Source organism: Pimephales promelas, chromosome 14 (genome assembly GCF_988280905.1).
Source record: "Pimephales promelas chromosome 14, fPimPro1.hap1.1, whole genome shotgun sequence".
Lineage (NCBI taxonomy): Eukaryota > Metazoa > Chordata > Actinopteri > Cypriniformes > Leuciscidae > Pimephales > Pimephales promelas.
This window is the reverse complement of record NC_142782.1, coordinates 14,451,223-14,467,722: the sequence shown is the minus strand read 5'-3', so window position 1 is coordinate 14,467,722 and position 16,500 is coordinate 14,451,223. Positions and strand designations below refer to the sequence as shown.

At 35.8% G+C, this 16,500-nt stretch overlaps 1 protein-coding gene across 1 annotated transcript in view; it reads left to right on the top strand.

The window, feature by feature from the left end:
* Window positions 1-1,528: 1,528 nt before the first annotated feature.
* Window positions 1,529-16,500, top strand: part of gpat2 (glycerol-3-phosphate acyltransferase 2, mitochondrial) — a 67,253-nt gene continuing 52,281 nt past the window's right edge. Inside the window, exons 1-2 of the mRNA XM_039663415.2 lie at window positions 1,529-1,594; window positions 12,253-12,348. Of these exons, the coding sequence (XP_039519349.2) occupies window positions 12,295-12,348 (54 nt within the window). The 5' untranslated portion in view covers window positions 1,529-1,594; window positions 12,253-12,294. The remainder of the gene's footprint in view (window positions 1,595-12,252; window positions 12,349-16,500) is intronic.

The following is a 16,500-nucleotide window of genomic DNA, read 5'->3' as shown; positions in this document are numbered from 1 at the left end:
CTTTTTACAATTTCCAGGAGAGTTAGGCAAACATGATGACTTATTCAACATCCGGACATCCGATCCAGCGTAATCCTGTTCAAAACAAGACAAGAGGCAGGGCAAAAAAAAAAAAAAAAGTCCATAAATAAATAAATACAAATCTGAACAGAATGAAAAAGAAGACAATACAGCAGGGAGAAAAGAAGTTTCGGGCCTTGTCAAAATAAAGGGAAAAAAGAGAATAATATTAAACGCTGAACAAATCCTGAAGGTTGTGGTGGAACTAAAGATGTGAGACTGACTGCAAAGAAAATAATGCAGAAGCTGGTTAAAGCAAAAACAACTGAAGCAAATGTAATTTCATTTATTCTTTTCTCCATCCTATAACTCAGCAACATAACATAACATAACATAACATAACATAGGGCTGTTAAATACTTGATTCTGATGCCGATGGGTTGACCAAAGTTCTGCAATTATGTTCAGGGAAACACGGTTGAAGTAGTTCCAGGCAGGTCTTGACCGCATTATTCCATATCACTTCGCCAACTCCGCTTCGCGATGTGGCCACATTACCACCACCTCAGACAGGTGTGCATTATTTTTCTAATAATTTAACCCTTATGCTGCATTAGGGACATTTTTGGTCTTTTGCAGTTTAATTTCTTTGACCATTTTGGCTGTTTTAATGCAAATGGTATGAAATTTGGCAAAATTGTGACTTTTTGGATACATGTAAAAAATGTGATCCCATTTTGCAAAATATGTATAACACACACTGTGTAGATCAAATAGTAACACTCAGCACCATAAAGACCAAAAATGGCCCATTGAAACCCATTAAAACGTTGTTTAAATCTGAGGCTGTCAGTAATACATGAAACATGATTTTTGCACAAACATCCTTTCATTTTGAAGCAAAAGCATTATATTTGCATTATATAGTGTATTCCACCAGATGACGTCACTACATATTTATTCCCTATGGGTGGAAATGCACCTTATTTTAGGCAATAGGCAATGTTTAATAGGTGGCCATTTTTGGTCTCTAACGCGCTAAGTGGGATTTTTTGCAAAGTGGGACTGTGATAATCCAAATCTAAAGTTTTCTCTTTGCATTTAGTTTATTGAAAATAATTGAATTTTTGTGTTTTTTCCTCTTATACAAATCGATGGTTTCGCAAACAAAACTGGTAATTAAAGGGTTAAAATCCTGAAATTGAATACATTTTTGGTAGTTATGATGAGGAATGATGCTGGTTAAAAGATTTAACTTGGTAAAAGTGGAAAATAATAATAATATAGCCTATAATATTTTAGGCAATGTTTAATATGTGGCCATTTTTGGTCCTTAATGCACTCAACGGTGTTAAAAATCTAATGCAGCACAAGGGTTAACGGCCCGTCGTCGTCAATTATTCCATAACATAACATAACATAACATAACATAACATAACATAACATAACATAACATAACATAACATAACATAACATAACATAACAGAAAACCTATGAGTGCAGAAGAAACCTTAATGTCCTCACCTGTAGGGGGCGATAAACGGTAGAGCTGCGTTAGTAACAGCAAGTGTAAGGTTTCATCTAATTGCTGCAGGTGAGTGTTGCTTGTCAGTCGTTCTTTCTTTACTCGATCAATATATTTTTTTGAATTTATAGCTTAACTTTGAATATGAACTGTGTGAAATATTGGGGGATTTTGCGGAGCATGGTGGACTTTAACTAGCAACGAGTGATATCTAACGTTAGCTTCGTTTTGCTTGATTTCTTCCCACATCAATGCTGAGGCCTTTTTATATTTATGTGCCTGGGTCGATTAGGAACATGGGAAGTGTTTTATTCTCGCTTAGTCCTAATTTTGCATAATGGATAACCCCAGTTTAAAGGAGTTCGTACCCTTGAGCTGTTTTACTTTTGTCCGTCAAAGAAGCAGAAAGCTTTTGCAAGCAACGTGCCTTGAATGATATATTAAATTAACTTCCATAGATGGAACTGCTGGGGCCGGATGATTAAGCCATCTATATTATATTATTCTTATAAATAATATTATCATGACACACTGGAGTTTTCTAACTTAAATCACATATCAAAAAGAAAAGAGTTGTGCCGTGCGTGCTACATCTGTGCTGCTTTATGGTTTAAATGAGCCCAGCGCATGCGCCTTGTTGACCTGTGCGCGTGAAGTATAGCTGACTCACGAGCTTCAGGTGCTCACGGCTCATCGGTCTCGTGAGTGATGCCGGGTTGGTGAGCGAGTCTCACACCACTTTGCTGGTTAAATAAAAATACGCGGATCATTATTGTCTTGTAGTACGTTTTCATATGTCAAATATAAAAGTCACCATGAAATCAATATTGACAGTAATGAATCATTTTTAAGGAATAATGCAGTGTTGATTATAAACAGTCTATGCATATATAAGAGGCCATATTACATTTATTAATTGTTAGGTGATGCTTTTTATCCAAAGGATCACTCCTGCATACTAGTTCATTGGCTTCTTGAGAAATTGAAACTTGCCAGCCTCGAAAAGTTATTAAAGACATCGTTAAAATAGTCCAAGTGGCTCAATCTTAACTTTATCAAGCGACGCAAATACTTTTTGTGCGCAAAAACATACAAAAATAACGACTTTATTTCAACTATTCACTTCCATCTCTATGGACCTCTAGTCAGTTAACGTAGTGTGATTGCGTAGAGCTACGTCACACGTAGGTTCACTATTGGCCGACGCTGGTCACGTGTGTGATGCGTGTGACGTACAATATCAGAAGCTTACGCTGTTACACTTACACTAGTAACCTGACTCGAGGCAGAGAGAGAAGTAATTCAACTATTCCTTTTCTTCCTTCTGGGCCCGAGACGAGAGTTCAAGAGATTTCCACGACTTATGCGCAAGAATTACATTATTATTCTGCTACTTGTGCAATTATTGCGCATGCGTCGCGGAAATCTCTTGCTCAGGGACACAATGGTGTCTCACAGTGGATTCGAACCCTGGTCTCTTATATTTTGCCCTTTTCATGCTTGAATGAAAAAAAAAAATAGAGTTTTCCCAGTCTGCCAGTAAGGTTCTTTAGTTCCTGTCTCCATGAAACCCCTTTTTCAAAACAGCGGGCTCTCTCCGTCTGGAGTACACTTTGTTTGAAAATGTAAAAAGAACTAAAAAGTCCTCTTTAATCAAAATAAGTTCCCCTCCCTCTTGCAGTGACCCCTCATCTCTTCTCTGATGACATGAAATCACAGCAATAGCAAACCACAATGATCCAACCATCCAATCAAACAATTCCTGATGGACAAAATCAAGTCCCGTCCTACATTTGTCTTTTTCAACACGCAGTTTCACTCGGATTTGTCAAAATACGCTTGTTAATTCGTCATGACATAAGGAATGCTGAGAACTATTTGTGCACAATTCATTTTACACATTTAAAGGCCCCTTTTGTCAATAATTGTATCCCTTAAAACTCATATTTGATCACCAAAATGACATATTAAAATGTGTTTTTTTTTCTGTGAAATTGTTTTTTATTTTTTATTTTTTATGAATATTCAAATTAGCCCCATGTCCACTTACTCACCAGCTCAGAGATCCACTGGGTCAACAGAGGTAAACGCTGCACAATTGTATAGGTCTTTACCATTTATTTACGGGTTGAGCAGAGAGGCTGCACAGTTTGACAAGTTTGTACCCAGCACTTTTGAAAATGCACTTCCGAATGCGTCTCTGTCCCCAGCACATTTCAAACCAAACTGACGCCTGTGCTCTTTACAACGTCTGGTACATAACAGTAATTAATTATGATTAACCTTTTGCTTGACTGCGTTATCAAACAGCTAGTAATGTGTTGCTAATGTTACACACAAACTATGCCGCAGAAACGCTTTGAACAACTTAGAACATTAGTGAAAAAGGAATATAATTCATTTTAACATTGTAATATGCTATATTGCTAAATGTACAAGCCAAGGTTTTTCATATTAAAGGGATAGTTCACTTTGAAATTAATTTTTGATATGTTTTAGCTTACCTCAAGGGCATCCAAGATGTAGGCTAGGTGTCTTTGTTTCCACAGCATTTTCAATTTTGACATTTTTTAGTCAAACCGTTGATGTCTATGACTGACAGTCATACACTGGAGGCTAAGGGGGTCCACCAAAAAGCATGCACAGAGAAGTCAAAATTAAACATAATTTAATGACTCGTAAATGTAAGTACACATTGATGGCCTAAGACCCGAAACGAGCGGTTTTTGTGAGAAAATGAACAGTATTTATATCGTTTTTACCTCGTGTAATCCAAGTGATTTGAATCAGTTGTTCAATGTCCAACTGAACCGAACTGAATCAGTTCAATGTTACGCCGGACATGATCGCTTGCGTGTGACGTCACTCAATATTTACGCTGAGATTTCGGAAGTTTTACCTTTTACTAAACATATTTAGATATACCAAAATCGTCTTTCATTGCAGTTTCCCGTATATCTAAATATGTTTAGTGAAAGGTAAAACTTCCGAAATCTCTGTATAAACAAAGAGTGACGTATCTGCGCAAGCGATCACTTCAAGCGCATGCGCAGACCGAAGCGCCGTGCCGTCAGATCATTTTGTCATGGCTATGATTACAAGAGGTAAAACGATATAAATACTGTTCGTTTTCTCACACAAACTGCTCGTTTCGTGTCTTAGGCCATCAATGTGTACTTACATGTACGAGTCATTAAATCATGTTTAGTTTTGACTTCTCTGTGCATGCTCTTTGAGGTGAACCGATTGAGGACCCCCTTCACCTCCAGTGTATGACTGACAGACAACAATGGTTTGACCAAAAAATTTCAAAATTGAAAATGCTGTGGAAACAAAGACACCTACATCTTAGATCCCCTTGAGGTAAGCTAAAACATGTCAAAAATTAATTTCAAAGTGAACTATTCCTTTAACAGAAAAATATACGGGGATAACCTGGCTTCTCTTGAGACCCCTGCTTCAGTGAATAGTTAATGATTATGCTAAAGCCCGCCACACGTTGACGTGATTGGATACGTTGGTGACATAAGAACACATTTCAAACTGCTTTTTTTCACTGCAGTTTTAAAGAGAAAATACTCAGCAACGGTGTTGACTTGTGAATCTGTCGTACCATATTAAAAACATCACATAGACATAAACAACATTAAAAGCTTGATTTTCACCACAGGGGTATTTAACAAGCAGCTAGGGAAGAAAATACAGTCACAAATTCAGTGAGTGTTGTGCTGACTTTTAACAGTTTAAAAGATGAAAATCATGTTAGTTTTCCTTTATCACAATATAAAGATTAAGTGCATTGCGAATTTTCAAGCTAAACATTTTCTTCAGAATGTAGTTTACTATTAATAGTTTTATACATTTTTGTGTGATAGCAATCACAATCATAACAATTGAGTCCTTTACTCGCGCTCATGTGACCAGTTTGTAATTTTGTCAATGTTTGCTTACCCTCGTGTTTTTCCAAAACCTGCATGACTTTCTTCTGTGGGAATTCTCAGTCACGTGTCAGTCTTTTTTGGAAGAAAACAAAGTGATGAAAGTGAAGAGTGACTGAGAATGTTTTTTTTTTTTTCCATGGAAAGTCTTTCAATTTGGAGCATCTGAGAGAGTGATTAAATCACCCTGAATGGATTATTATTTATTATCCTAAACTAAAGCACAATAATCAGTAAGTCTCAGCAATGCATTTGTGGTATTTTAAATTTGTGAAGTGATCTATTACAATTGAACTTTTCTGTGAAATTGCACAAATCTGATTGTCAAAAGATGATAAAAGAAACACAGCATTATACCAATAGAAATAATTCATTTAAATTATACAGTTAGGTTGGAGTCATTAGTTTCTCAATATGTGTTCTTGTGAACTTGTAAAGTGTCATCATTCACTGGGCAGGTGCTGTTCCGATTCAGATCTCACATCTAGGAAAACACGGTTCAAATCTGGACTACGGTTTAAATCTGGAAGTGTGAACTTGGCATACTTGGTATTAAGAAACGGCTAGTAGGGCTGCGTGATATAGCGTTTTAGCATCGATATCACAATGTGTGCATTTTGCCATAGTTCGGATGTGCGATGTCAAGTGGATCGTAGTTGATGATATGCAATTCATATAGACCAGGCACCAGGTTTAAAAACGCATGTAAATCTTTGATTAATTGCAAATCATAGAGTAAAAGTTTTGGGTCCTGTCAGTTTAAACTTTCAAGCAAATTTAAACCATTTGAGTGCAAAAAGATGCGAAAGAGAACTCTATTTGAAATTCACAGAAAGCACATGAACAACTAATTTCTCTTTCTCATCTATTTGTGCTTTAACGGACTCATACATGCAAAGTGATCTCAAAATGATCTCAAAATGATCTCAAAATGCCTGCCTTGATGAGTAACAAAGTAAACACAACCCGAACCGCTTATAGCTTACAAAAACGTAAACAATTGAAGAAAACGAATGGTTATCGTTAAAGTTGATCCGTGTAGCTCTTAAAATTATATTTCTCTCGCACTTAAAATGTATTAATTCAGTTACGAACGCTGTTGCCTGCAAACTCTGTCCCACAGGCTTTACAGTGAACACAATGCATTGAACCATCAGCATAGCGGAGCCACTCAAAATCTTCTGGCCACTCTCTCCTAAAGCTGTATGATTTATTTTCAGCTGGTGGAACCAGGATTATTTGTGACTTTAGGTGATGGCTTACAAAAGAAATCTGTCAGCGTTTGTTTAATCTTCTCTCTTATTCAGCCTTTTCAATTTCACGCGGTAGTCAGCTCCCTGTCATGTGACAATGGAGCGCAGTGAAAGGGAGTGGGAATGATTAACAGCTAATATTAACCAATCCAAAATCTACCTTAAAGTTAAAGGAGAACTCCAGCGAACAATGAACCTTTGGTTTAATAAAACATCGCTACCTAGTTAATCGTTCTCTGAGTTTTGTTTTCATGATAATCGAATATAAAGAGTTTTATCTCTAAAAACTGTTTAGCGTATAATGCTAGAAATGGGTCATTGACTAAGTAAAAAGAAATCGCTAGTTTATACCACTAACAAGGCTCAAACTAGCCCCACACTAACGCAGTAACATAATGAGGCTCCATACATGCAAAACGAAGCATTGAGAACTTTGTAAGTGTACGGACCGTTTAATAAGAAGATACTTTTTGAAGACAGTTCACTTCGCGTATACAGACAGGAGCCATCTTAAAAAATAGTCTCGATAAGTCGATCCCCGAAAGCCGTTCATACAGTTCAGAAGTTCGCTGAACTTCATACAGTTCAGATCACTCAGCACGACGTTCGTGGTTTGACTTATCGAGACTAATTTTTTACTTATCGAGACTATTGCACAGATTCAATTTCAGGAGCATATGCGACCAAAATGGTCTAATCGCCGTCACTCTCTCAGGCCCTTCCACACTACTGCGTTTTCGTTTAAAAACTGAGAATTAAAACGAATACGATCTTGGAAACTTTTGGGATAATGTAAATTACACAACTGCATGAAATATATCACACTCTGAAAGTGTTTTTTGAATATTTTATTACAAAAATCTTACATATTGTACCTTTAATGTTAACAAAACTGTAAAATATAAAGATTGTCACACTTGTAGACATAGATGAATTATATTTAATTTATTCATTGAAGACTATACAGTGTTATTTTACCTTTGATTAATACAAAATCTGTATATCAATTCTGTCAGACTTGAGGAAGATAAAGGAAACTGAGTGCTTTAGCCAGTCCTTCCAGAAAAACGTGATTATGCGATCATGAGTTAGTGCAAAATCAGCTAAAGTCTGCATGTTTATGTGGGGGCCACATTTTTTTCAAATACACCGCGTTTTCGCCGCATAAATTGTCGATTTCGTAATCCCCGCATTTTCGCTGCAAAAAAAGTCTTATTTTAGCAGAAAGTTGAAAAATTTGGCGTTTAATTCATACAAGAGCAGCCGTTTCCCTGGTGTCAAAGGAAACGCTATGAAGTGACGTAATTACGCGACATGAACTTCATCGATAAGCTGCAAACCCTATTTTACAAACCCTGCGATGAAGCCATGATTAAGCCCGCAAATCAGCCTCATTTGCCAAAAAGAAAATAAGTGCAAAAGACCACGCAAAGCAGTTTCCTAGTGTGTTCAATGATGTAAATTTACGTTATAGTAAGAGATTGCACTTTGTGCATTGGAAGCATTTATTTTAACAGATGTCTGTTTTTAGCTAACTCTGTAAAACGGAAAGCACACAATTTTTTTCATTTTTACAGAAGTTGTAGCATATTCCTTTTGTAAAGCTACAGAACTTGTTTGACTCATCAATGACTTACGATGATAACTTAAATATTCTCAGCATGATGTAGTATGGTTGCTTACCATAGGAAGCAGCCTAATACGAAATTATTCTTTACATTAAAGGACAAGTTCGGTATTTTACAATTAAAGCCGTGTTTTAAGATCGTTTCTGATTAAATAGAATGGTTAGGATTGTTTTTTAGACAGATGCTGCTGTCACAAGATTTTTTGGTTTCTTTGTTAGCACCCCCCCACCTTTATAATGGTAGCATAGGTGCACTGGGACAATCATTCATAAAAACGCATAAAACTTTAGTTTACAAAGACGTGAAACTCACCAAGTGGTCTGGGGTGTAGCTAACACAGAAAGTAGGTCTGCTAACACAGAAACCAAACAATCTCGTGACAGCAGCATCTGTCTAAAAAACAATCCTAACCATTCTATTTAATCAGAAACGATCTTAAAACAGGGCTTTAACTGTAAAATACCGAACTTGTCCTTTAAGGTTGTAGCCTTAAAGTCGGCATGAAATCAAATTTGACAAATCTTTTTTTCTATATGTATTACTGTAGTGTTTATTATAAATTATTTATCTGTCCACTTCATTATTTTTTAAAAATTCATGTACCCTTATAATCTTTAATCAAAGACATTACCCTTCCCTCCCCCATCGAAACGACCTCTCTTCTATTTCGCTCACGTGGAATGGCGAAATGGTGCGGCCATATCCGAAGAGGGTGCGGCTATAAGTGCACCGCCTCTCAGAGAATCGCATTCAAATCTGCCTCCATTTTTTATGCAATGCCCAACCTCTAATGATCCAATCAATTCCCGAAGGACGAAATCAAGCCCTGCCCTACATTTATTGCTAATTTCAGAAGCCGTTTCACTCAGCTATATGTTGTGTCAAGGAAAAAATAACAATCTCAACTTCCGTTTCACGCTGACTTTAATGTAAAGTGAAATCAAAAAGTGAATCAATTTTTTTCTCTTTTTTCACCAAACCATAGTTTTTGCAAGTTCCCCCAATTTCATTGCATAAAATTGCATAAACATCCCGCATATTCCATTGTATTTTTTAAGAAAACATGCCATATAATCAAGGATTTTTGCCCGCAACAATCATAAAAAAACTCCTAATTTTTCTGGAAGGACTGTTTCGCCTATTTTTTTTTTTCAGGTATCTTTGTTTTTTTGTATTTATGCTTGAAAAAAAAAAATATATATATATATATATATATTATGATAAATATATATATATATATATATATATATATATATATTGAAGAGTTCAGATGCAAAAGCCTCTAAGTGCCATTTTAAATTTTCTTCTAGAATGATCATTTTTATCAAGCTTGTATATTTAAGTTCAGTAATTTCACTTAAATGGCAATGATAATTACCTATTAATTGTTATTTAAGTGAAATTACTGAACTTAAATATACAAGTTTGATAAAAATCATCATTAAAGAAGAAAATTTCAAATGGCATTTAGAGGCTTTTGCATCTGAACTCTTTATATAAAAAAAAATATATATATATTTTTTTAATGCAGATTCACTCCACTACAAAATCACCCCAATCATTCTAGATTAATTCTTTCCAAATAGACTGATTTATCTGGTGAAACATTGAAACGTCAGATTTTTTTTTTCTAATATCATGCAGCCCTATAGACAGATAAAGAGTGACAGAAATGCTGTAGATATTCATGTACTCTGCACATTCTCCACAATATGATCTAGAAAATTATCTCTGCTGCATACAAAGTGCTCATTAGTAAAAAAAAAAAAAAAAAAACATGAGTTCAAAAGGTACTGCAAAACAGAAATGACCCACACAACTTTTATTTTTTTCCATATTAGTACATAGTTTTAAAGTCAGGTTATTGAAGGTACACTTTTACATTTTATTTTATTTTTTGCCAGAGCTTTTGGCAGTGTTGTTCCTCCCTTAGGTAGTGAAAATTGAATAATGAGATAGAAACAAGGCCAGAAACATATTTCAGTATGCAGATGGCAGGTCCCTTGAACATACTTAAAAGTGCACTCTTCTGTTGCAGTAAAAACGCTTAGTTCTTAATGGGGTGGTAGTTAGCTTCAAATGTTTGTGCCATTAAAGTGGATTTGTTATTATTCAGGTGACTAGCTATTATAAAAATTACTTTAAAAGGATAGTTCTCTCAGAATAGAAGATTCTATCCTCTTTTAGTCACCCTCATATCATCCTAAAATATATTTTGTCTGTGTGTATATCTATGGAACTCAATGATCATCAAAACTGACCAAACCGTGGATTGTCCTTTACACAACCACACACACACACACACACCTATATATGTATAAAACACATATATAGAACCTTGCGTCATATAGCACTCCTTGCGTTGTTATGTTTTCTGACACGTTTCGTAATGCAACAATGAACAAAATGAAACGAGCATAGTTCATTTCTGCAATTCAGAGGTGGATGTGAAGAAAAGGAGTGAGAAATGAAAACTGGACTAAATAGAGATGAGGAGATGTTCGGACATGAAATAATTGTAGCTATAGGGCCAAAGTTTGATGAACAGTGAGATACTCTCCGCTTTGGAGAGAGATGGGGATAATGAGGTTTTTGAGGGTGCTGAGGAGAATGGGATCCTGTCTTGTTTATGCTTGTGCTGTTATTATTGGAGAGAGGAAGAAGCTCATTGGATTTCAATATTAATGATATTAATATTAACTTTCTAGAAGGATACATTTTATTAAATAAATGCTGCTATGTAAATAAAAAGGATTTGTATTCACCATGAATTCTGTGTTTGGTAAGGAGTTAGATGACATCAATAATTTTGCAGTCAGCTCAGCAGAACTGATGTTAAGCTTAACCTTTTTCAGATAATAGAGGTCATTTAGTAGTAGGGCTGGGTGATATGGGCCAAAAAAAAATCTACTATATAGTGTGTGTGTGTATATATGTATATGTATATATATATATATATTAATTTATTTTGTACTTTTTTCCTATTTGGATTAAACAAAAATCTGTATTTATAAAGGTTTTTAAGATACATTAAACTATACTTGTTACAGTTAACTATATCTTACACGTTGTTTTGAAGCCCATATAAAGCATGTCTCATGTTTAGGATAAATTGGATGATGTATTTCAATGTAAAAAAGATGGACGATGCACTTTCACTCTTTTCCATTAAATACAAGTGAAGCCGCCAATGTCTTGATATGGCGCTGATCCCACAGACTCAAGGCCCCGCCCACACTCCCGCAGAATCTTTTTAGAACAAATCATTACAATCAATCGGTGTGAAGTAAACTGTTATGGAAATGTGGAAATTAAAGTTAAAGCTCCAATCTCCTCCTGAGGATCCCGAAAAAAGTATGGTGGTTCCTCAGTGACTACTTTGCTCATAGAAGCTGTCAAATAACTAACTAAAATCAAACTTGTTTAAAAAAAACGAACACTTGAACTTGCATCAACGTGATAAAAATATATACCTAAAATGAAAAAAAAAAAAAAAAAAAAAAATTAATTTGTATTAATTACATGGAGAGGGCAGGGTTTATGACCTACTGCATACTGGGACCAACCACCTGGGAGTGATGATCGATTGGCTTAAATTTTCAAGATTTGTGCTGCCCACTTTCTCCAAATAATCCAAACCATATGCTGTTTCTGAGGATATTTCACAAAGCTCTTTTAGTGGCTATAGCTGCTAAAGCTTTAAAATCACTAAAAACACACTAAATTATATATGTAGGAATATCGTCTATTTGCTTCTTTTCTTTCTCATTTAAAGATGTACATTGCCTCAATCTTGTTGCGTCAAGTGTGTCGTTCTTCCTGTTTAACTTGAAGTCTTGGAGTATCTCAGAAACTCACCTCTTGATAAACAATGCATTTTTAATAATCTATCATTTTTATTTCTTCAGGATTACTTCTGATGGCAAGGTAGCAGCTTGGTTTGAAGAATCATGGAAAATCCTTCCAGTAAAACTGCAGTTTCTTTCCAGCCCAAACGCCCCACGGTAAGATTTTTCATTTCACATGACATGTCTTACTGTTATATATGTGGGGCTAGAAGTGCTGAATGTTAAAAATTGCAGAATGTTTAGATTAAAGGAGTAGTTCACTTTTAAAAAAAAACTTTTGCTGATAATTTACTCACCCCCATGTCATCCAAGATGTCCATGTCTTTCTTTCTTCAGTCGAAAAGAAATTAAGGTTTTTGGTAAAAACATTCCAGGATTTTTCTCCATTTAATGGACTTCAATGGGAACCAAACAGTTCAAGGTCCAAAAGACAGTTTCAGTACAAACTGCAAACTGTTCAAAGGGCTTTAAACGATTTCAGATGATGAGTAAGGGTCTTATCAAGCAAAAAGATCGCTAATTTAATACAAAAAACAAAGTTTAAGTTAGGGCTGGGCGATAAATCGATTTTATCGATTAACTCGAATTTGTAGTTTGCGCCTAATTTCCCCCACCCATTTCATGTTATGTTACATTTACACTATTTACAATGACAGGGCCTGCCCTCTTGTCTTTTTGGCTTGTTGTTTCTGATTGCACTTTAATCCAAATATCACAGAAGAGAATATCAAAACAAAAAGTTAAAACTTGTTTTGAACAATTTCTTTGTCATCTGCAGGTTGATTTTAAGTAGGGACAGAAAAAAATCGATTTAAATCGTAAATCGGATTTTTTGTAAAAAAATCTGGGATTTTTTTTTAGGCCATATCGCCCAGCCCTAGTTTAAGTATAAGCTCAAATGCTCACCTTGCTCTGTTCTGTAATGTGCATTTGTGACTCTCCTGTTCGAACTTGTTTATCAAAATGAACAAATCTTTTTTCGTGTCATTTAGTTCATTAAACAAACGAAATGAACTCCCATTTATATATATATATATATATATGTATATATATATGTATATACAGTAACGAAAATAAGTATTTGACCACCAAATTGTTAGTCTGCCTTTAAAATGTCCACCTCCATTCCATTTATTATCCTAAATTATATGCATAAAGACACCTGTCCACCCCATACAATCAGTAAGAATCCAACTACTAACATGGCTAAGACCAAAGAGGTGTCCAAAGACACTAGAGACAAAATTGTACACTTCCACAAGGCTGGAAAGGGCTACGGGGAAATTGCCAAGCAGCTTGGTGAAAAAAAAGTCCACTGTTGGAGCAATCTAAACATGACTGGAAGAAGCTAAACATGACTGTCAATCTCCCTCGGACTGGAGCTCCATGCAAGATCTCACCTCGTGGGGTCTCAATGATCCAAAGAAAGGTGAGAAATCAGCCCAGGACTACACGGGAGGAGCTGGTCAATGACCTGAAAAGAGCTGGGACCACTGTTTCCAAAGTTACTGTTGGTAATACACTGATGGTAATATACAAGACGTCATGGTTTGAAATCACGCATGGCATGGAAGGTTCCCCTGCTTAAACCAGCACATGTCAAGGCCCATCTTAAATTTGCCAATGACCATTTGGATGATCCAGAGGAGTCATGGGAGAAAGTCATGGGGTCAGATGAGAAGAATGATGAGGACCATCCCTACTGTAAAGCATGGTGGTGGTAGCATCATGCTTTGGGGGCGTTTTTCTGCACATGGGACAGGGTGACTGCACAGTATTAAGGAGAGGATGACTGGGGCCATGTATTGCGAGATTTTGGGGAACAACCTTCTTCCCTCAGTTAGAGCATTGAAGATGGGTCGAGGCTGGGTCTTCCAACATGACAATGACCCAAATCACACAGCCAGGATAACCAAGGAGTGTCTCTGTAAAAAGCATTTCAAGGTTCTGGCTTGGCCTAGCCAGTCTCCAGACCTAAACTCAATAGAGAGTCTTTGGAGGGAGCCCAAACTCTGTTTCTCTCAGCAACAGCCCAGAAACCTGATTGATCTAGAGAAGATCTGTGTGGAGGAGCCAAAATCCCTCCTGCAGTGTGTGAAAAACTACAGGAAAATTTGACCTCTGTGATTGCAAACAAAGGCTACTGTACCAAATTGATTTTCTCAGGTGTTCAGATACTTATTTGCAGCTGTATCATACAAGTAAATAGTTTTAAAAAATCATACATTTCAGGATTTTTTTTTAGATTATGTCTCTCACTCACAGTGGACATGCACCTACAATGACAAATACTTATTTTCTCACTGTATGTATATGTATATATATATATATATATATATATATATAAACTTTTGCTAAATATATGCACTATATTAGCCAATGTATTGTTTATATTTTACTTAATCTGTTATTGATGTCTTGATTATTTATTGTATCATGTTTAAAATGTGTCATGAAAATGTAAATGTTTATATTTCAACAACGAATTGGAGTAATAACATAACTAAATTGTGCAGTTTGCATACAATTTGATATTTGAGTGTTGATTATTAAATCTAAGAATAAATAGCTACTGAATTTAGGCTAATAGTTTGGTCTCTGTTGTTAACATTTAATATTATAGTAATGTTGATGTAAGATACTTTTATTATCCTTAAGAAACCTTTAAGTATAAAACTCAATAAATTTAAAGACAGAGACAATTTGTATAGGAAGTCATTGTTTAATATATAAAAAAGCCAGTTTTATGTTTAGTTCCCGCTGTACCAAACCGTGATGTCATAGCCGTCAGTTTTGTGTACGTTACACCCTTAGCATCCAGTGTCAAAATTGCCTGGTCTGTGTGCAGAATATGCTACACAGAGGCTATGATATCTATAAACAAAGGACTGCTCTTGCTTTCATATTTTCACTTATCCCACCTCTCCCCAAATCCACCTACTTTCTCGAAGATAATTGAATTCATAACTCAGACCAGCTGCAGACGATTAGTCCAAATGCCATCCCATTTTCTCCCAGCTGTTGTTGGCAGTGTTGGTTTACCCCGAAGAGCTGCTGACTTTGAGTTCACCTGAACAATGCTCATATGTAGATTATCTGTGATTCAGTCCACTTGAGGGTTCTTGATTGGGTCTTTGATCATCTAGTAATCCTCTTATTCAAGGGCAGGGTGGATACATAACACAAATAATGAGCTACTGTCAAGTCAATTCACCTTTATATATCACTTTATATAATACAGAACGTTTCAAAGCAGCTTTACATGGGTAAAGACAACAGGGAAATTCAGTTCAATTCCAATTTTTTTTATTGTGCTTTTCACAAAACACATTGTTTCAAAGCAGATTTACAGAAAGTGCATTTCAGAAATGTGCATAGAAAAATACAGTTAGTTAATCATATCGCGTTGACGGCGTTGAGTCGTCTCATCACAGATAATGAAATGACGATTCAATGATGCAAACATAATTCAATTCTGCTCTAAAGAGAAAAGTGTCATTGTTCAGCTGATGTCAGTTCAGAATTGATTCTGTTCTGTTCAATAACTGTATAAAGAGCATCTAAAATGAAATAAGATCAATTTCAGCTATAAAGACAGAATGTAGACACAATGATGTCATCGTTCAGCTCCGTTCGGTTTTCAGTGTCAGTACAGTCAAATCAATAATATTGCTGAATCCTGTATTGTGTGTCCCCAACTATTAGCACTGTATCGTGAGTAGTAAAAAATGCAATGTGACAATAGTGTTTGATGAAACTGATGTTGACAAGAAAAGAACACTGAAGATGACAAAAGCTTTAGACGAGCAGCAAAAATCTGATTTTTGTATCCCACTCAAACCTGTTTTGTTGTTTGTCACATGAACTACAATAAACGGTTTGGAAATGTGATTAAAATGAGCCCTGATCGGTCCTATCAAATTTCAGTGGTGTGTCCTGGCCCTGTCATTACTATGGAAACCTTTATAGATGATGACTGTCTAAACGAAAAGATCTGATTTCTTCTCTTGTAAAATTGTTTGAAAAACAAGATAAAATTGGATTCATTGTGAACAAAGTCAAAAAGCTCTTTGATACATTTCTCAGAAGCTGTTTCCCCTCAAACGCTGATGGAAATGACCTGAAATGTATTCCGTTTTTGATTGGTTCATTAGTGTTGCTGTATCAGATTTAAAAATGTTATCTGTGTTTGAAATGATGGTGATTATCATAATCAGATTCAAAGCACAGCACCAGGTAAGTGCAAGGTAGCTCTCGCCTCCGTTAATAAATGCACACCCACGGCCAAAAAGTGTTGTTTTTTTCCCC